At 42.2% G+C, this 22,691-nt stretch overlaps 1 protein-coding gene across 1 annotated transcript in view; it reads left to right on the top strand.

Moving 5' to 3' along the window:
* The window catches only part of LOC124265135, a 154,827-nt gene extending 132,822 nt beyond the window's left edge, over positions 1–22,005 (top strand). The window contains 10 exon segments of the mRNA XM_046699930.1: positions 1,208–1,263; positions 2,101–2,248; positions 3,147–3,223; positions 7,128–7,238; positions 9,007–9,034; positions 9,036–9,172; positions 11,459–11,599; positions 11,885–11,966; positions 21,537–21,691; positions 21,876–22,005. Coding sequence (XP_046555886.1) covers positions 1,208–1,263; positions 2,101–2,248; positions 3,147–3,223; positions 7,128–7,238; positions 9,007–9,034; positions 9,036–9,172; positions 11,459–11,599; positions 11,885–11,966; positions 21,537–21,689 — 933 coding nt within the window. The 3' untranslated portion in view covers positions 21,690–21,691; positions 21,876–22,005.
* The last annotated feature ends 686 nt before the right edge of the window (positions 22,006–22,691 follow it).

Genomic DNA, 22,691 nt, shown 5'->3' with positions numbered 1-22,691 from the left:
CCTATCTATCACCATTACTAGCCTATCTACCATCGTTTCTAGCCTATCTATCATCAATACTAGCCTATCTATCAGCATTACTAGCTCAACTATCATCATCACTAGTCCGACTATCATCATTACTGTCCCTACTATCATTATCACTAGTCCAACTATCATCATTACTCGCCCTACTATCATCATTACTGGCCCTACTATCGTCATTACTAGCCTAATTATCGTCATTACTGGCCCAACTATCATCATTACTAGCCCAACTATAATTATTACTGGCCCAACTATCACCATTACTAGCCTAACTATTATCATTACTAGCCTAACTATAATTATTATTAGCCTAACTGTCATCATCACTAGCCTATCTATCATCACTACTAGCCTATCTATCACCATTACTAGCCTATCTATCACCATTACTACCCTATCATCATTACTAGCCTATGTATCATCAATACTAGCCTATCTATCATCATTACTAGCATATCATCATTAATAGCATATCATCATTACTAGCCTATCTATCACCATTACTAGCCTATCTACCATCATTACTAGCCTATCTATCATCAATACTAGCCTATCTATCAGCATTACTAGCCCATCTATCATCAATACTAGCCCAACTATCATCATCACTAGTCCAACTATCATCATCACTAGTCCAACTATCATCATCACTAGCCTAATTATCATCATTACTAGCCCAACTATCATCATCACTAGTCCAACTATCATCATAACTAGCCCAACTATCATCATTACTAGCCCAACTATCATCATCACTAGTCCAACTATCATCATCACTAGTCCAAATATCATCATAACTAGCCCAACTATCATCATCACTAGTCCAACTATCATCATCACTAGTCCAACTATCATCATCACTAGCCTAATTATCATCATTACTAGCCCAACTATCATCATCACTAGTCCAACTATCATCATCACTAGTCCAACTATCATCATAACTAGCCCAACTATCATCATCACTAGTCCAACTATCATCATAACTAGCCCAACTATCATCATCACTAGTCCAACTATCATCATCACTAGTCCAACTATCATCATCACTAGCCCAACTATAATTATTACTGGCCAAACTATCACCATTACTAGCCTAACTATTATCATTACTAGCCTAACTATAATTATTATTAGCCTAACTGTCATCATTACTAGCCCAACTATCATCATTCTTCAGGTGATTGACAAGACAAATAGGGCACAGATCATCAACGATGCCTGGGACTTGGCCCGGTACGTATGTAGGAACTGCCACAGCTGCGGTCATCGCCATCGGCTTTGTCGTCCTGGGCTCCTTGCGATTATTAAACCATTGCCACATTGGTATCTGAATGTATCATCTTTACACAGGAGCGTCATTAGCACGATAATTAAATAATTGCCACATTGGTATCTGAATGTGTCATCTTTACACAGGAGCGTCATTAACACGATAATAAAACCATTGTTATATTGGTATCTGAATGTATCATCTTTACACAGGAGCGTCATTAGCACGATAATTAAACCATTGCCACATTGGTATCTGAATGAGTCATCTTTACACAGGAGCGTCATTAACACGATAATTAAACCATTACCACATTGGTATCTGAATGTATCATCTTTACACAGGAGCGTCATAAACACGATAATTAAACCATTGCCACATTGGTATCTGAATGTATCATCTTTACACAGGAGCGACATTAGCACGATAATTAAACCATTGCCACATTGGTATCTGAATGTATCATCTTTACACAGGAGCGTCATTAGCACTTGTCACTGGCGTACGTGATGTCAAGTACTGACACAGTGTATACGTCACGTGACAGCAGGTTGCGACAGATCATTACGGAAACGTGTACCCAAGGTACAAAGGCATATTTTCGGTGACACCGTCGGACAGTCTGTCCACATTTGTCACACACAGTGTGTCCAAGGTCATTTATAGTATTTAAGACAGTAGTTGACTCTGTGTCTGAAGCGATTATCGTGTGATAATGATAATCATCATAGTATTTCCCGAAGAACCACACGTCAGGCAGTGTATGCCATTCAAATCAGAAAATTAACTATTTGTCACAGATCCGGCCACCTGAAACAGGAGATAGCGCTCCAGACAGTGGAGTATCTAAGCAATGAGACTGATTACTTCCCCTGGACTGCTGCTAGGGGAAAGCTAGCGTACGTGGACTCTATGCTGCAGAACACAGAGATGTATGGACGGTTTAAGGTGAGAAAGTAGTGAACACCAGGAAGGGAGTGATTACCTCCCTGGACTGCCCCTAAGGGAAAGCTCGTGTATATTGACAATCTGCTGCATGAGATGTGTGGACTGTGTACGGTGAGCTACACGCGAGAGGGATAATTACTTTTTGATATTATCAATTCCGTCATGGATATGGGGACCGTCAGTACTTCTTACTGAATATTATGATCTGGTCTTCCAATCGATCAGTAAGTTCGCTTTAGTGTTATGTTAATGTTTGCGGAAAACTAAACTTCAACTTTGCAGCATATGAAATGGGACCAATAATTCAAGACATTCCATGGATCACCTCTAGCCTGGAGAATGGTTTAGGTGCTGAACCAGGGACTGTGAGAGTCACAGATGTATTAGGTGGTCACCTGCTGTACCGCACTGAGTATGGGGAGACTGTGAGAGTCACAGATGTTTTAGGTGGCTACCTGCTGTACAGCACTGAGTATGGGGAGACTGTGAGAGTCACAGGTGTATTAGGTGGCTACTTGCTGTACAGCACTGAGTATGGGGAGACAATGAGAGTCACAGATGTATTAGGTGGCTACCTGCTGTACAGCACTGAGTATGGGGAGGTGTTATGGCGCTGAAACATTTCGGACAGTTTTATTTAAATGCTATTTCAAAACAAATGTTAAGTAAGGGTTCTGTTAAATTCCGGTTAGGAACGGTTTAAAGTTCAGATTCAGAAAGATGATGAAAGACATGATCCGTCACTCTTTTCAAACCTCTAAATTTGGCACTAAATTTTCCCTGATTTTTTCATTAGTCTTCTTGGACACCGAAAATGTTCAATAAAAATAGATTTGGGGCACATCTTGATCACTATGAAAGGGTTTCCCTGCACTCAAGTGAGTTGTATGTTTGGCAGAAATTCATGAGGACCATAACAGCAACACCCTTCTCTAAAGTGGGTCTGAATGACACAGGTGCTTCCCAACTTGAATCGTGAGTAGAGCAAAATCCACACACAGACATCTTTCCCACAGAGAACAAACCATTTAACGTTATTGTGTGTACATGTGCATACACACGACAAATATTGCTAGATGTGCACATGACAAGAGATCCTCAGTGCGAGCTTGCTTTGAGGTGTCTAATTTGGTTGAGCCGGTAAGGGGCCATGACGTATTTGATGGCATCTCATCCTGACGGACTGGATCGTTACTTATAACATCAATCATTTGTCCTTGTGGTCCGTTTGCCATTATTCGTTGTGTACCGTGACGTGGCTGGCCACTGTTTGGCGCGAATTCATCTGTTTACCTGTAGAAAATGTCCAGTCAAACCTTCACACAGGAAATAGGCAAGTCCATGAGAGTATAGATCGTGAAGTGCCATCTTCCCTTGTGTACCCATACGTACGTTGATGGGTCATACGTTCCGGCTGGGTAACAACTGATGGTACCTTGTTTCTTTAAGTCAAATATATCCAAGACTTGATGGGTCATACGTTCCGGCTGGGTAACAACTGATAGTACCTTGTTTCTTTAAGTCAAATATCGCCAAGACTTGATGGGTCATACGTTCTGGCTGAGTAACAACTGATGGTACCTTGTTTCTTTAAGTCAAATATATCCAAGACTTGATGGGTCATAAGTTCCGACTGGGTAACAACTGATGGTACTTTGTTTCTTTACGTCAAATATCGCCAAGACTTGATGGGTCATAAGTTCCGGCTGGGTAACAACTGATGGTACTTTGTTTCTTTAAGTCAAATATCGCCAAGACTTGATGGGTCATAAGTTCCGGCTGGGTAACAACTGATGGTACTTTGTTTCTTTACGTCAGAAATCGGCAAGAGTTCATGGGTCATAAGTTCCGGCTGGGTAACAACTGATAGTACCTTTGTTTCTTTGTCAAATATCGCCAAGACTTGATGGGTCATAAGTTCTGGCTGGGTAACAACTGATGGTACTTTGTTTCTTTACGTCAGAAATCGGCAAGAGTTCATGGGTCATAAGTTCCGGCTGGGTAACAACTGATAGTACCTTGTTTCTTTAAGTCAAATATCGCCAAGACTTGATGGGTCATAAGTTCCGGCTGGGTAACAACTGATGGTACTTTGTTTCTTTACGTCAGAAATCGGCAAGAGTTCATGGGTCATAAGTTCCGGCTGGGTAACAACTGATAGTACCTTGTTTCTTTCAGTCAAATATCGCCAAGACTTGATGGGTCATAAGTTCCGGCTGGGTAACAACTGATGGTAATTTTGTTTCTTTACGTCAGAAATCGGCAAGAGTTCATGGGTCATAAGTTCCGGCTGGGTAACAACTGATAGTACCTTGTTTCTTTCAGTCAAATATCGCCAAGATTTGATGGGTCATAAGTTCCGGCTGGGTAACAACTGATGGTACTTTGTTTCTTTACGTCAGAAATCGGCAAGAGTTCATGGGTCATAAGTTCCGGCTGGGTAACAACTGATAGTACCTTGTTTCTTTAAGTCAAATATCGCCAAGACTTGATGGGTCATAAGTTCTGGCTGGGTAACAACTGATGGTACCTTGTTTCTTTACGTCAGAAATCGGCAAGAGTTCATGGGTCATAAGTTCCGGCTGGGTAACAACTGATAGTACCTTGTTTCTTTCAGTCAAATATCGCCAAGACTTGATGGGTCATAAGTTCTGGCTGGGTAACAACTGATGGTACTTTGTTTCTTTACGTCAGAAATCGGCAAGAGTTCATGGGTCATAAGTTCCGGCTGGGTAACAACTGATAGTACCTTGTTTCTTTAAGTCAAATATCGCCAAGACTTGATGGGTCATAAGTTTTGGCTGGGTAACAACTGATGGTACCTTGTTTCTTTACGTCAGAAATCGGCAAGAGTTCATGGGTCATAAGTTCTGGCTGGGTAACAAAGTAAGACACGCCGTGTGGTGACTCTGATTTCCATTTCATTGGTATAAAGCGAAAGCTGCAGTGCTGTCCGGGTTATTTCTACTTTCCTGCTTTCCTACATCATGTGCTTGGTCGTGTCCATCGTTAGGAAATAGTGTAAAATTTTGTGTTGAAAGGTCTGGAGTTTAGTATCCGTAGTACATCAGAATGTGTCGCGTCCTCTATATGCAATACTTCCTGTCAGTGACAGTCAGTCATTGCTCCATTTCGCTGAATGCTTAATGTCCTCAGCTTCCTTGTGAAAGATATTGGGTGCCTTTTGGTCTGGGGATACACCAGGGGCAGCATGCTCAGTCAGTACGCGTCTGTTTCTGCAAGACTGCTTTCTTGTGTATGTTTGTCAAAGTCATTGTTTTTTAACTTATTTTTTTAACAAATTGGCTGAAAGGGTGGAAAATGCACAAGGTGTCGTAAAATAGACCTTTCCCATTTGTCCCAATGCTTTCGTTTAACTTAACATTTCCAGTATGAATGACAGATTTGCCGGGACTGACAAGATTCCATGCCTAGTCATCCTTGAGAAGCTGACTTTCAATTCTTATTGAAACGTCACCTTCAGAAGGTCAATCTCAGCCGTCATGCTGATCGAAGCCAAATCCAGTCCTCTGTTGGAAAGTGAATCTCACCTCTTGTCCTGATCCAGTCCTCCATTAGAAGGTGAAGCCAGATCTAGTGCCTTGCTAGAAGGTGACCCCATGCTCTTGTCCTGATTGAAGCCAGATCTTATTCTTTGTTTGAAGGTGACTCCATGTTCTTGTCATGAGTGAAACCAGATCTAGTTACTTGTGAGAAGGTGACCAAATGGTCTTGTCCTGATTGAAGCCAGATCTAGTTCCTTGTTTGAAGTGACCCCATGCTCTTGTCATGAGTGAAACCAGATCTAGTTACTTGTTAGAAGGTGACCAAATGCACTTGTCCTGGGTGAAGCCAGATCAAGTTACTTGTTTAAAGGTGACCCCATGCTCTTGTCCTGAGTGAAGCCAGATCTTGTTCTTTGTTTGAAGATGACCCAATGCTCTTGTTCTGGTTCCTTTTGTTGAAGCCAGTTCTGAGTTATTCTTTGTTTTGAAGGTGACTCCATGTTCTTGTCATGAGTGAAGCCAGTCCTAGTTCCTTGTTTAAAGGTGACCCCATGCTTTTGTCCTGAGTGAAGCCAGTCCTAGTTCCTTGTGAGAAGGTGACCCCGTGCTCCCCTCCTGAGTGATGCCAGGTCTAGTTCCTTGTTGAAAGGTGACTCCATGCTCTTGTCCTGAGTGAAGCCAGATCTAGTTCCTTGTTAGAAGGTGACCCCATGCGCTTGTCCTGAGTGAAGCCAGATCTAGTTCCTTGTTAGAAGGTGACCCCATGCGCTTGTCCTGAGTGAAGCCAGATGAAGTTTCTTGTTTGAAGGTGACGCCATGCTCTTGTCCTGATTGAACACAGATCTAGTTCCTTGTTCGAAGTGACCCCATGCTTTTTTGTCCCGAGTGAAGCCATTCCTAGTTCCTTGTTAGAAGGTGACCCCATGCTCTTGTCCTGAGTGGAGCCAGATCTAGTTCCTTGTAAGAAGGTGACCCCATGCGCTTGTCCTGAGTGAAGCCAGATCTAGTTCCTTGTAAGAAGGTGACCCCATGCGTTTGTCCTGAGTGAAGCCAGATCTAGTTCCTTGTAAGAAGGTGACCCCATGCACTTGTCCCGAGTGAAGCCAGATCTAGTTCCTTGTAAGAAGGTGACCCCACGCACTTATTTAGATAGGCGTCCACATCATTGTGACGTCACATCATTAGTGTCATATAAATTGCTCAGTGGTGATTCTGAGCTGTATTAAGTATATATTCTACAACGGAACCAATGTATCGTTTTTCGCAAGACCCTTTATCTCTTCAGGATCCTCTGACTAAGCAAGTGGAGGTCAGTTTACCAGTAATCTCAGCGTCCACTAGGTTTAATCAATCCCTTTGTCACAACTCTGCAGGTTTGCTCGGCGGGAGATTGTGGCGGCGGCGTGTGAATCCTCCAGTCGGGAATGTGTCAGACAAGTCAAAGACCTGTTCTCGAAGTGGAAGAACAACTCAGTTCAAAACCCGTAAGATTGACAGTAAATGAAATAAAGCCTGTGGATTTGCTTGTACAAAGTAATAGCGTGTTATGAATAGTCAACATAGGATTTCAGTTCCTGAAGTACGTGTCATTCAAGACAATGATGAATTCCCCGGAAATGCAGTTAGATCGTTATTTTGAACTTTGAAGTCAGACAAAAGACTCTGTTTTATTTCATTTCATCAATATGATAAATACTGAGTCAAAAAGAAACTTCACAAAATGTAATTTGAAAAATAATGAATATTTTTTCTCTGATGATACATCTATGTATCCGAAATGGGATCCCTATCTTTCGACTCTAGAAAAACGTTAGCAAAACCCACTCAAACCGATCCATTCGTCGTGCAAATGACGTTAGTGCAAAAATCAGGTTTTGCACGTGCAGTCGATCACGTAATATTCGCATCGAAGTTTTCTTCATATGCACGTGTTTGCATTGGCCTCAAGAATTGAAAAAAACACTTTTAAATCACAGTTCTAACGGTACTTCAAATGCCACGATTGTCAAATGTGCAACTTGAACGTGCCGTTGGCATATTGCAAGTGGGAAGATCAGTTATTGACGTCGCAAGAGCAATGGGATGAAGCCGTCGTACTGTGTATGACTTGCGAGGTCGTCTACAACAAAATGGCACCACTTCTGATCGCCCAAGGTCGGGTCGTCCACTTGTGACGTCACGAGCAGAAGACCGTCAAATCTTCCTACGTCACCTACGTGACAAATTTCTGCCGGCTACACGAACCAGGGCTGAGATGTTTAGAGGTCGACTGTCCTCACAGACCATTCGAAATTGGTTGCGGGCTGCCAATCTCCATTCTCGACGTCCATATCGTGGGCCAATATTGACGCCGTTTCATCAACGTCTACGTCTGCTGTGGGCCCAACGTCACCTCCGATGGAACCAGAGAGACTGGAATCGAGTCGTCTTTAGCGATGAATCCAGGTTTACCCTCAGATTTGAGGACGGCAGGCATAGAGTCTGGAGACGACGTCGTGAAAGGTATGCCCAATGTTGTGTACAGGAAGTCGACAGATTCAGGGGCGGAAGTTGCATGGTGTGGGGTGCTTTCTGTGGGAACAACCGTTCCCGACTTCTGGTCATCCGTGGAAAACTCACAGCTGCTGCTTACCGCGACCAGGTGCTCACCTCTGAACTCGTTCCTTTCATGGCGGCTCATGGCCCAGGTCTACAGTTCCAGCATGATAACGCTCGGCCGCATCCCGCCATGTTGACACGAAATTTCCTTCAAAACGCTGGAATCAACGTCATGGACTGGCCATCGAGGTCCCCTGACTTTAATCCAATAGAGCACGTTTGAGATGCACTTGGGAGAAGGCTTCGTGTTCTTACGAACCAACCTTTCAATTTGCAGGAACTTGGCGCTGCCTTGCAAGAGCAATGGCGCAGAATCCCCAACCACGTCTTCACATGCGTCAGGCAGTCAATGAGGAGACGGTGTTTTGGCAGTGGTGGATAAGATTAGGGGCGGCCATACACGATATTAAACTGAGAAATTTCGCATTTTATTCTTGTGACTTGACATTCTGTATACCCATGTTTTGGAACGGCGGTGTAGCCTAATGGAACTGATTATGGCACTGTCAGTGTATCGAGTACAGTGTAAAGTGCCCTGAAGAGGAATGTGAAGTTTCTTTTGACTCAGTATATAAAACTCAAGATGGTCAAGGCCGTCCATTTGTTTGCAGCGAGGTGAAAATACAGACGGGTTTATGTATGGTGATGTTTCAGGCTGTACCCTGAGTTACGGAAGACCATCCTGTGTACGGGGTGGCCGAGGGGAGCCGGACGACTGGTTTGAGGTGTACTCCAGGTATAAGACAGAAACCGAGATTGCCATCAAAGGTGATCTGCAGTATGCGCTGACGTGTGCCTCTTCTGAGTGGATTTTACACACGTAAGTTTTATCCATGTCTATTGTCATCGTATTGCATACCCCAATAACGTAATAGATCCTTCACGCGGTCATCCAATATATACATATATAGCTTTAGGTTTTATATATATAGCATATATGTCCATAATGTATGTCCGCCTGACTTACATCACCATGACAGATAAATCGTCATGGTGTTAATGACTTACGGAACATATATCTATGGCGGGCACATCTCTGTAGACCACATCCGTGACGTACCTCTCCATGGCGTACATCTCTCTGTGACGTACATCTCTCTGTAAGGTACATATCTCTGTGACGTAAATCTCTATTTGAGGTACATCTCTCTGTGACGTACATCTCTCTGTGACGTGCATCTCTCTGTGAGGTGCATCTCTCTGTGGGGTGCATCTGTCAGTGACGTACATCTCTCTGTGACGTACATCTCTGCGACGTACATCTCTCTGTGACGTACATCTCTTTGTGAGGTGCATCTGTCTGTGACGTATACATCATCTCTGTGACGTACATCTCTGTGAGGTGCATCTCTCTGTGACGTACATCTCTCTGTGAGGTGCACCTGTCTGTGACGTACATCTCTCTCTGTGACATGCATCTCTCTGTGAGGTGCATCTGTCTGTGACGTACATCTCTCTGTGAGGTACATCTCTGTGAGGTGCATCTCTCTGTGACGTACACCTCTCTGTGACGTACATCTCTCTGTGACGTACATCTCTCTGTGACGTACATCTCTCTTTGACGTACATCTCTCTGTGACGTACATCTCTCTGTGACGTACATCTCTGTGACGTACAACTCTGTGAGGTGCATCTGTCTGTGACGTACATCATCTCTGTGACGTACATCTCTCTGTGAGGTACATCTCTTTGTGATGTGCATCTTTCTGTGAGGTACATCTGTCTGTGACGTACATCTCTCTGTGACGTACATCTCTCTTTGACGTACATCTGTCTGTGACGTACATCTCTCTGTGACGTACATCTCTCTTTGACGTACATCTGTCTGTGACGTACATCTCTCTGTGACGTACATCTCTCTGTGACGTACATCTCTCTTTGACGTACATCTCTCTATGACGTACATCAAGGTGGAGCACATCCCATGACGTACCCCTCCTTGATGTACATCTCTCTGTGACATGCATCTCTCTATGGGGGCGCATCTCTGTGGCGCACATACCATGACGTACATCTCTATGACGTATATTTCTCCATGACGTGCATTTCCATGACGTACAACTCCTTGACATACATCTCTGTACGACGTGCATTTCTCTATGGCGGGCACATACCTGTGGAGCACATCCTATGACTTACCTCTCCACGACGTACATCTCTCTATGGCGGGCACATATGCATCTCTGTGGCGCACATCTCATGACATGCATCTCTCTATGATGTGCATCTCTTTACGGCGAGCACATCTCTGTGGCACACATCCCATGACGTGCATCTCTCTGTGACGTACATCTCTCTTATATGTGCATCTCTCTATGGCGGGCACATCTCTGTGGAGCACATCCCATGACGTACGTCTCTTTATGACGTACATCTCTCTGTGACGTACATCTCTCTGTGACGTGCCTCTCTCTTTGACGTGCATCTCTCTATGGCGGGCACATCTCTGTGGAGCACATCCCATGACGTACGTCTCTTTTTGACGTACATCTCTCTGTGACGTACATCTCTCTGTGACGTACGTCTCTTTATGACGTACATCTCTCTGTGACGTACATCTCTCTGTGACGTGCATCTCTCTATGAAGTGCATCTCTCTATGGCGGGCGCATCTCTGTGGAGCACATCCCATGACGTACGTCTCTTTATGACGTACAATTCTCTGTGACGTGCATCTCTGTGACGTGCATCTCTATGAAATGCATCTCTATGACGGGCAAATCTCTGTGGAGCACATCCCATGACGTACCTCTCCATGACGTACATCTCTCTGTGACGTTCATCTCTGTAGGATGTACATATTTGTAGGATGTACATCTCTTTAACGTACATAAACATGACGTATATCAGCCTGACGTATATCTCCGTGACGTACACCTCACTTACGTACATCTCTGTATGACGTAAACCTCCATGACGTACATTTCTCTATGACGTACATCTCTGTAGCATGTACATCTCTCTATGACGTACATCACTGTAGGATGTACATCTCTCTATGGCGAGCATCTCTCATTGACGTACATCAGTATGACGTGACGTCGCCTGACGTACATGATTTATGTCATCAGGACATATCTATTTGATGTTGGCGCTTTTGTCTTCAGTCTTCTGAAACGCGCCATCACGCCTTCAGAGATCAGTCGTTCGGATTCAACACGGATCTTGTACTATGTATCGAACAGCGCCAGGGGACAGCCTTTAGTGTGGAACTTCATCAAGGCGAACTGGCCACTTCTCCGTGATGAGTAAGAATAGTAACATATTACATATAAGAATAGAACTACAGCACTACCAGTATATCAAATTAAAGCAGTATACTTTGCGAGTTGTGAGCGGGCTGGGATTAAAGCAGAGGTAAGTAAGCAGTATAGTAGGTATATATCACTCCCCAGCTGAGCAAGTCTACTTTTGCGTGTCTATCTCAAGTGAAGTCCCTTTCGCAACAAACGGTAATATATGGACCACAGTTATATGATAACATTGTCTACACGATGGATTGGTTTCTTTGAAAAGAAATACGATTGTTCCAGGTTCAGCGCTACTTTCAACTACGTGGCTAAGATGATCACAGGCTCAACCAGAGGGTTCAATACCAAGCAGCAGCTACAGGAGGTTTGTTTGTTGGTTGGTTGGTTGGTTGGTTAGCTCTGTAATACAATACCAAGCAGCAGCTACAGGAGGTTTGTTGGTTGGTTGGTTGGTTGGTTGGTTGGTTAGCTCTGTAATACAATACCAAGCAGCAGCAACAGGAGGTTTGTTGGTTGGGTGGATTTGGTTGGTTGGTTAGCTCTGTAATACAATACCAAGCAGCAGCTACAGGAGGTTTGTTGGTTTGTTGGTTGGTTGGTTGGTTAGCTCTGTAATACAATACCAAGCAGCAGCTACAGGAGGTTTGTTGCTTGGTTTGGTTGGTTGGTTGGTTGGTTGGTTGGTTTGCTCTGTAATACAATACCAAGCAGCAGCAACAGGAGGAGGTTTGTTGGTTGGTTGGTTAGCTCTGTAATACAATACCAAGCAGCAGCTACAGGAGGTTTGTTGCTTGGTTGGTTAGCTCTGTAATACAATACCAAGCAGCAGCTACAGGAGGTTTGTTGGTTGGTTGGTTAGCTCTGTAATACAATACCAAGCAGCAGCTACAGGAGGTTTGTTGGTTGGTTGGTTAGCTCTGTAATACAATACCAAGCAGCAGCTACAGGAGGTTTGTTGGTTGGTTGGTTAGCTCTGTAATACAATACCAAGCAGCAGCTACAGGAGGTTTTGTTGGTTGGTTGGTTTTGTTTGCTCTGTAATACAATACCATGCAGCAGCTACAGGAGGTTTGTTGGTTGGTTGGTTTGCTCTGTAATACAATACCAAGCAGCAGCTAAGCAGGAGGTTTGTTGGTTGGTTGGTTAGCTCTGTAATACAATACCAAGCAGCAGCTACAGGAGGTTTGGTGGTTGGTTGGTTTGCTCTGTAATACTATAGGCTTCACAGGAGGTTTGTTGGTTGGTTGGTTAGCTCTGTAATACAATACCAAGCACCAGCTACAGGAGGATTGTTGGTTGGTTGGTTGGTTAGCTCTGTAATACAATACCAAGCAGCAGCTACAGGAGGTTTGTTGGTTGGTTGGTTAGCTCTGTAATACAATACGCAAGCAGCAGCTACAGGAGGTTTGGTGGTTGGTTGGTTTGCTCTGTAATACAATACCAAGCAGCAGCTACACAGGAGGTTTGTTGGTTGGTTGGTTAGCTCTGTAATACAATACCAAGCAGCAGCTACAGGGAGGTTTGTTGGTTAGTGGTTGGTTAGCTCTTGCAATACAATACCAAAGCAGCTTCCTGAGGTTTTGTTGGTTGGTTGGTTAGCTCTGTAATACAATACCAAGCACCAGCTACGGAGGCTTTGTTGGTTGGTTGGTTAGTTCTGTAATACAATGCCAAGCAGCGTTACAGGAGGGTTTGTTTGTTGGTTGGATTAGCTCAAATAATACAATACCGGCTGCTGCATACAATACCAAAGCGGTGTTACAGGAGGTTTGTTGGTTGGTTGGTTGAAAGGCTCTGTAATACAATTCGCACGCAATACCGCAGCTTATAGGATGTTTGTTGGTTGGTTAGTTAGCTCTGTAATACAATACCAGCAGCAGCAGCTACAGGGAGGTTTGTTGGTTGGTTGGTTGAAGTTGCCATTGGTTGGTTGGCTCTGTAGTACAATACCAAGCAGCAGCAGGAGGTTTGTTGGTTGGTTGGTTGGTTGGTTTGTTAGCTCTGTAATACAATACCAAGCAGCAGCTGAGGAGGTTTGCATTGGTTTGTTGATTTGGTTGGATTTGGTTAGCTCTGTAATACAATACCAAACGCTAGCTGGGAGGTTTGTTGCTTGGTTGGTTGGTTGGTTGATTGAGTTGGTTTTGCTCTGTATTACAATACCAAAGAGCAGCAGCAACAGGAGAATTTTGTTGATTTGGTTGGTTAGCTCTATGATACAATACCAAGCAGCAGCTACAGGAGGTTGTTGCTTGGTTGAACTGGCTGATAGTACAATACACCAAGCAGCAGCTGGGGTTTGTTGTACGGTTGGTTGGTTAGCTCTGTAATACAATACCAAGCAGCAGCTACCAGGAGGTTGTTGGTTGGATTTAAAGTTAGCTCACAGCAATGCAATACCAGCAGCAGCTACAGGGAGGAGGTTGGTTGGTTGGCATGGTTAGCTCTGTAATACAATACCAAGCAGCAGCTTCAGGAGGTTTGTTGGTTGGTTGGGTTAGCTCTGTAATACAATACCAAGCGAAGCAGCTACAGGAGGCTTGGTTGTTGGTTAGCGGATTTAAGTTTGGTTGGTTTTGCTCTGTAATACAATACCAAGCAGCAGCTACAGGAGGTTTGTTGGATTGGGTTGGTTAGCTCTGTAATACAATACCAAGCAGCGCTTAGCTTACAAGGAGGTTTGGTGGTTGGTTGGTTTTGCTCTGTAATACAATACCAAGCAGCAGCTACAGGAGGTTTGTTGGTTGGTTGGTTAGCTCTGTAATACAATACCAAGCAGCAGCTACAGGAGGTTGTTGGTTGGTTGGTTAGCTCTGTAATACAATACCAAGCAGCAGCTACAGGTTTGTTGGTTGGTTGGTTAGCTCTGTAATACAATACCAAGCACCAGCTACAGGAGGTTTATTTGTTGGTTGGTTGGTTAGCTCTGTAATACAATACCAAGCAACAGCTACAGGAGGTTTGTTGGTTGGTTGGTTAGCTCTGTAATACAATACCAAGCAGCAGCTACAGGAGGTTTGTTGGTTGGTTGTTTAGCTCTGTAATACAATACCAAGCAGCAGCTACAGGGATGTTTGTTGGCTGGTTGGTTAGCTCTGTAATACAATACCAAGCAGCAGCTACAGGAGGTTTGTTGGTTGGTTGGTTAGCTCTGTAATACAATACCAAGCAGCAGCTACAGGAGGTTTGTTGGTTGGTTGGTTAGCTCTGTAATACAATACCAAGCACCAGCTACAGGAGGTTTGTTGGTTGGTTTGTTTGGTTGGTTGGTTAGCTCTGTAATACAATACCAAGCAGCAGCAGGTTTGCTACAGGAGGTTTGTTGGTTGGTTGGTTAGCTCTGTAATACAATACCAAGCAGCAGCTACAGGAGGTTTGTTGGTTGGTTGGTTAGCTCTGTAATACACCAAGCAGCAGCTACAGGAGGTTTTGTTGGTTGGTTGGTTAGCTCTGTAATACAATACCAAGCAACAGCTACAGGAGGTTTGTTGGTTGGTTGGTTAGCTCTGTAATACAATACCAAGCAGCAGCTACAGGAGGTTTGTTGGTTGGTTGGTTAGCTCTGTAATACAATACCAAGCAACAGCTACAGGAGGTTTGTTGGTTGGTTGGTTGGTTAGCTCTGTAATACAATACCAAGCAACAGCTACAGGAGGTTTGTTGGTTGGTTGGTTAGCTCTGTAATACAATACCAAGCAGCAGCTACAGGAGGTTTGTTGGTTGGTTGGTTAGCTCTGTAATACAATACCAAGCAGCAGCTACAGGAGGTTTGTTGGTTGGTTGGTTAGCTCTCTGTAATACAATACCAAACGGCAGCTACAGGAGGTTTGTTGGTTGGTTGGTTAGCTCTGTAATACAATACCAAGCAGCAGCTACAGGAGGTTTGTTGGTTGGTTGGTTAGCTCTGTAATACAATACCAAGCAGCAGCTACAGGAGGTTTGTTGGTTGGTTGGTTAGCTCTGTAATACAATACCAAGCACCAGCTACAGGAGGTTTGTTGGTTGGTTGGTTAGCTCTGTAATACAATACCAAGCAGCAGCTACAGGAGGTTTGTTGGTTGGTTGGTTGGTTGGTTAGCTCTGTAATACAATACCAAGCAGCAGCTACAGGAGGTTTGTTGGTTGGTTGGTTAGCTCTGTAATACAATACCAAGCAACAGCTACAGGAGGTTTGTTGGTTGGTTGGTTGGTTAGCTCTGTAATACAATACCAAGCAGCAGCTACAGGAGGTTTGTTGGTTGGTTGGTTAGCTCTGTAATACAATACCAAGCAGCAGCTACAGGAGGTTTGTTGGTTGGTTGGTTGGTTGGTTAGCTCTGTAATACAATACCAAGCAGCAGCTACAGGAGGTTTGTTGGTTGGTTGATTAGCTCTGTAATACAATACCAAGCAGCAGCTACAGGAGGTTTGTTGGTTGGTTGGTTAGCTCTGTAATACAATACCAAGCAGCAGCTACAGGAGGTTTGTTGGTTGGTTGGTTAGCTCTGTAATACAATACCAAGCAGCAGCTACAGGAGGTTTGTTGGTTGGTTGGTTAGCTCTGTAATACAATACCAAGCAGCAGCTACAGGAGGTTGGTTGGTTGGTTGGTTTGCTCTGTAATACAATACCAAGCAGCAGCTACAGGAGGTTTGTTGGTTGGTTGGTTGGTTGGTTGGTTGGTTGGCTAGCTCTGTAATACAATACCAAGCAGCAGCTACAGGAGGTTGGTTGGTTGGTTGGTTGGTTAGCTCTGTAATACAATACCAAGCACCAGCTACAGGAGGTTTGTTGGTTGGTTGGTTAGCTCTGTAATACAATACCAAGCAACAGCTACAGGAGGTTGGTTGGTTGGTTGGTTGGTTAGCTCTGTAATACAATACCAAGCAGCAGCTACAGGAGGTTGGTTGGTTGGTTGGTTGGTTAGCTCTGTAATACAATACCAAGCACCAGCTACAGGAGGTTTGTTGGTTGGTTGGTTAGCTCTGTAATACAATACCAAGCAGCAGCTACAGGAGGTTTGTTTGTTTGTGGTTGGTTGGTTGGTTGGTTGGTTGGTTGGTTGGTTGGTTAGCTCTGTAATACAATGCTCCACTGTGCAACTCCTGTATACCACCTGGAAACCAGATCAGACAATCACGTGATTAATATCATGACCAATGATCTGTGACTTGGGGGTGTCGCCATCCTGTGCAGCATGTCACTGCACAAAACCACTCCATCAACTACGACGTCTCCCACCCCCTGCATACAACGACGTGGACATGTTTTATTGTACAGGAAGGGGGTGGGGTGTAACCTTGACGATCATGTAATGTTCGCTGGCTGCGCCAGAGTTCAGTGCTCCACATGGGTACATGTTTTCCAAAACACTGGCGTCCCCTGCCATGGTACTGGGATATAAGTGGAGCAACTCTATGGCTTCATCTTGAATGAAGATGACAACATGGCTACGGGAGTGATCCTCTTTATTCGACGACTTGGTATTATTGCATTATTTCTTATCACACCTTAAAACACAAAATGACATTGAATAAGATAATAAATATAACCAGAGCATGATAATTCATTTGGCTTGCAAGCAAAAGAATGGATAACACATACATCATATGCGTCATTAAATGAAGACGGTAAATATAGAATCATTACATGGTGTTATAATACTGGCCTTGCGACACAGTCAAGCATCTGACTACACAATGCTGACAAGGAAGACACAACCTGAATAACAGTTGTCCAGATAGTAGTAGTAGATATAGGATACATGAAATATACACACACCTTACTGCGTGTAACACACACCTACTGCGTGTAACACGTCGTCAATAGATAATTGTATAAATTTACATGATGATAATATGCCAACATACCAGGAAGTATGGCCTCTAGATGTAGGTCACATTATGAACGGCTACATGGAGAAGGATACAGTGACTTGACTCCAACAGTACCTTGGCAGTAGTGAAGTAATTGAGTGAGTGAGTGAGTGAGTGAGTTTAGTTTTACGCCGCACAGTGAAGTAATTGAACATATTAAACTTGCTGCAGTCTGTTGGTGACTTGTCTGTCCGGTGATTGAGGTGTGCGGGTTAAAAAATATGCAATAACAATGAGCTCAGCCACTAAAACAGAATATTTGCCCTGGTTTAAACGAAAGGAACTGATAGGCTTGTGACTGACCCAAGCATTACCAAATTAAGATATTTAAGGTGTACTATCACCTCTTAATTAAAATCCTTCACACCCATATTGCAACTAATATCAAATGCTGATATTAATACTCATGACTAATAACCAATACTTATCCCAATACTAATGCTAATACTAATACCAGTACCAATACTATATACACTATATACAAATAACTGGTACTAATACTATAGCAGGGTCAATGTGAGGCAAAGATTACCAGCACTCTGCTGGGGTGTGAGGTTGTTTATTTCTGTAGGATGAGATGTTGATAAACCGACACCCTGTAACAATAAATATAATAATATACTATACATCGCACACAATTCATACAGGATTAATATAATTCCATACAAGTGTTAATACATATAGATAATTACCAATAATATTCTAGTTAACTCAAAGCATAAATAACATTACTTCATTAATGTATAATGTAATGATAATACATACAATGTAATACACACAAGATAGGCAATAATACAACATTACACATTAGTCGTAATGGTCACATACACATGATCTATCACCACGCATTACGTCTTGGTACTATATACAATACATGGATATAAAATAGACATATACACATACACTGTGGGTGGTACAAGGGTGCAATACAAACAGGCACAACACCAGTCTTATGGACGGATATTTATCCGCTGTAAATAATATTAAATGATAAATAATATACAATTTAATGTGGAGAAGATTTCATTCATGAACATAAAATTACTTCCACACATTGATAATTACACTTATAGTTATCACAGTTAAAATATAGCAACTTGTATTAAAAACATTCTCTCATCTCACACAGTCAGTGAAAGGGATTATATATGTAGTAAAGAAAAGAATATATTAGTGATACTTATTGATGTTTATTGCTTAGGATTGGAAAGCTAAAATAATTGCATATAGCACACTTACATGCTATATAATGCCCATTTATATGATAGTAAATGAATATACGTTTGTTATAAATATGCTGCAAGAATTAAATGCAATATTACTTTAATTAAACAAATACTAACCCTATGTTACACTGGGTGTCTGTCCATGCTGTCTTTACGTGGCAAAGAGTCAGTTCAGAATGAGTCAAATTGGGCATGGAAGTAGTGAGACCAATCAGCTGAGAAGCGTCATGGCTTGGGCAATTAGTCTGAGTGGCCAAGCTCTAAAGCTGAACCCTTAAAGTGCCTAATAATAACATAGGTAAAAGGAGAGAATGATAAGATTAAAATAATACATTTACGATAAAAACATCTGCCACAATACTCACACACAAATACTAATACTACTATTAATACTAATACTAATTACAGTGTTGTATAGTGTTTGATTTATTTGACAGTAATACAAATATATGTGACTGCCACATGGAGACTGCGGCAAACCATAGTGACACATTCTAACCTGGAACACCCTTGGAGCATATAACACAGTATACACACCACATGATAAGTCCAAAACTACCACCTCAAACAGATCGATGCTGATATATATATTCTTCTCGTCAAAGTACAACTCCCATCATGCACAGATATATGTTGATGTTTATATTCCTCTCGTCAAGTACAACTCCCATCATACACAGATATATGTTGATGTTTATATTCCTCTAGTCCATCACAACTCCCACCATACACAGATGTATATTGATGTTTATATTCCTCTAGTCCTTCACAAGATGTATATTGATGTTTTAACTCCCAGTACACATACACAGATATATGTTGATGTTTGTACAGATATATGTTGATGTTTATGTTCACCTCTCGTCAAATTACAACTCCCACCATACACAGATATATATTGATGTTTATATTCATCTAGTCCATCCCACAACTCCCACCACACACAGATATATGTTGATGTTTATATTCATCTAGTCAAATCATCCACCAACACAGATATATGTTGACAACTCCACCACACACAGATATATGTTGATGTTTATATTCCTCTAGTCCATCACAACTCCCACAACTCCCATCATACTCAGATGTATATTGATGTTTATATTCCTCTAGTCCATCACAACTCCCACCACACACAGATATATGTTGATGTTTATATTCATCTAGTCCATCACAACTCCACCACACACAGATATATGTTGATGTTTATATTCCTCTAGTCAATCACAACTCCCACCACACACAGATATATGTTGATGTTTATATTCCTCTCGTCAAGTACAACTCCCACCACACACAGATATATGTTGATGTTTATATTTCTCCTAGTCCGTCACAACTCCCACCACACACAGATATATGTTGATGTTTATATTTCTCTAGTCCATCACAACTCCCACCACACAAAGATATATGTTGATGTTTATCTTCCTCTAGTCCATCAACTCCCACCACACACTCCACCACCACACAAGATATATGTTGATGTTTATATTCCTCTCGTCAAATTACAACTCCCACCACACAAAGATATATGTTGACGTTTACATTCCACTAGTCCGTCACAACTTCCACCACACACAATAATATATGTTGATGTTTATATTCCTCTCGTCAAAGTACAACTCCCACCACACAAAGATATATGTTGATGTTTATATTCCTCTAGTCCATCACAACTCCCACCACACAAAGATATATGTTGATGTTTATATTCCTCTAGTCCGTCACAACTCCCACCACACATAGATATATGTTGATGTTTACATTCCACTAGTCCGTCACAACTTCCACCACACACAGATATATGTTGATGTTTATATTCCTCTAGTCCATCACAACTCCACCACACAAAGATATATGTTGACGTTTACATTCCACTAGTCCGTCACAGCTCCCACCACACACAGATATATGTTGATGTTTATATTCCTCTAGTCCATCACAACTCCCACCACACGAGAAGATATATGTTGACGTTTACATTCCACTAGTCCGTCACAACTTCCACCACACACAAATATATGTTGATGTTTATATTCCTCTCGTCAAGTACAACTACCACCACACACAGATATATATTGATGTTTATATTCCTCTAGTCCATCACAACTCCCACCACACACAGATATATGTTGATGTTTATATTCCACTAGTCCGTCACAACTCCCACCACACACAAATATATGTTGATGTTTATATTCCTCTCGTCAAGTACAACTCCCACCACACAAAGATATATGTTGATGTGTTTTATATTCCTCTAGTCCATCACAACTCCCACCACACAAAGATATATGTTGATGTTTATATTCCTCTAGTCCGTCACAACTCCACCACACATAGATATATATATGTTGATGTTTACATTCCACTAGTCCGTCACAACTTCCACCACACACAGATATATGTTGATGTTTATATTCCTCTAGTCCATCACAACTCCACCACACAAAGATATATGTTGACGTTTACATTCCACTAGTCCGTCACAACTCCCACCACACACAGATATATGTTGATGTTTATATTCCTCTCTAGTCATCACAACTCCCACCACACGAAGATATATGTTGACGTTTACATTCCACTAGTCCGTCACAACTTCCACCACACACAAATATATGTTGATGTTTATATTCCTCTCGTCAAGTACAACTACCACCACACACAGATATATATTGATGTTTATATTCCTCTAGTCCATCACAACTAGATATATAACTCCCACCACACACAGATATATGTTGATGTTTATATTCCACTAGTCCGTCACAACTCCCACCTTGCATGGCAATCTGTTAATGTTTTATCCTTTTTTATCTTGCCATCCATGTTCTGTTGATGCAGATTGAGGACTTCATGAGATCAACTCCCAATCTAGGAATTGGTGAACGTGCTTTCCACCAAGCCGTAGAACAAACCAAGTCTAACATTAAGTGGATGAGCCACATCTACCCAAGTGTTAAACAATGGCTGGACGGGATGTCTTTTTCTATTTGAAGGTAGTTTCCTTATTCAGTACCAGTGCTCTGTCGCCTCCGTGACCTCTCTCGAATCACAAGTGAACCGACGCATTGAAGTAAAATATACTCACTCACTCAGTCCCTACACATCAGAGTTAACCAGTTACAGGTGTTTGTCATCGTAATTGTCCCTTTGTCATCCTGGCCGTTTTCTACTTTTCAGATTGGGAAGGAGAGCGCCACTGTAACAGACACAGAATATACGGAATATACATATTTCAGACATTGAGTATACGGAATATATAACTTTCAGAAATTGAGTATATAGACTATACATATTTCAGACACTGAGCATAATCAAAATGTTTCAGATAATGAGTACATAGAACCTATATATTTCAGACATTTAATTCAAGATTCCCTGTCAGTCCGCCGATCTGTAACATATATCGTTTTGAATCACTACCAAAATAAATATTGCCTTTCAAATTTGACTTAAAAAAAAACGACAGACACGATAGTAGCAATACAAGACTGTGACACGATACAAGCAGTACAAGACTATGACACGTTAGAGGTAATACAAGACATCGACACGATAGAGACAATACAAGACATCGACACCATAGAAGCAATAATACACTATGACACGATAGTAGCAAATTATACAAGACTATGACACGATACAAGCAGGAAAAGACTATGACGCGATAGAGGCAATACAAGACATCGACACGATGGAAGCAGTACAAGACTATGACACGATAGTAGCAATACAAGACTGTGACACGATAGAAGCAGTACAAGACTATGACTCGATAGAGGTAATACAAGACATCGACACCATAGAAGCAATACAAGACATCGACACGATAGAAGCAATAATACACTATGACACGATAGTAGCAATACAAGACTATGACACGATAGAAGCAGTACAAGACTATGACACGATAGAAGCAATACAAGACTATGACACGATAGAAGCAGTACAGGACTATGGCACGATGGAAGCAGTACAAGACTATGACACGATAGA

Source organism: Haliotis rubra, unplaced genomic scaffold (assembly GCF_003918875.1).
Source record: "Haliotis rubra isolate DU_JTF1 unplaced genomic scaffold, ASM391887v1 Scf962, whole genome shotgun sequence".
NCBI lineage: Eukaryota > Metazoa > Mollusca > Gastropoda > Lepetellida > Haliotidae > Haliotis > Haliotis rubra.
The sequence above is the reverse complement of the archived record's forward strand: the minus strand, read 5'-3'. Positions and strand labels throughout refer to the sequence as shown.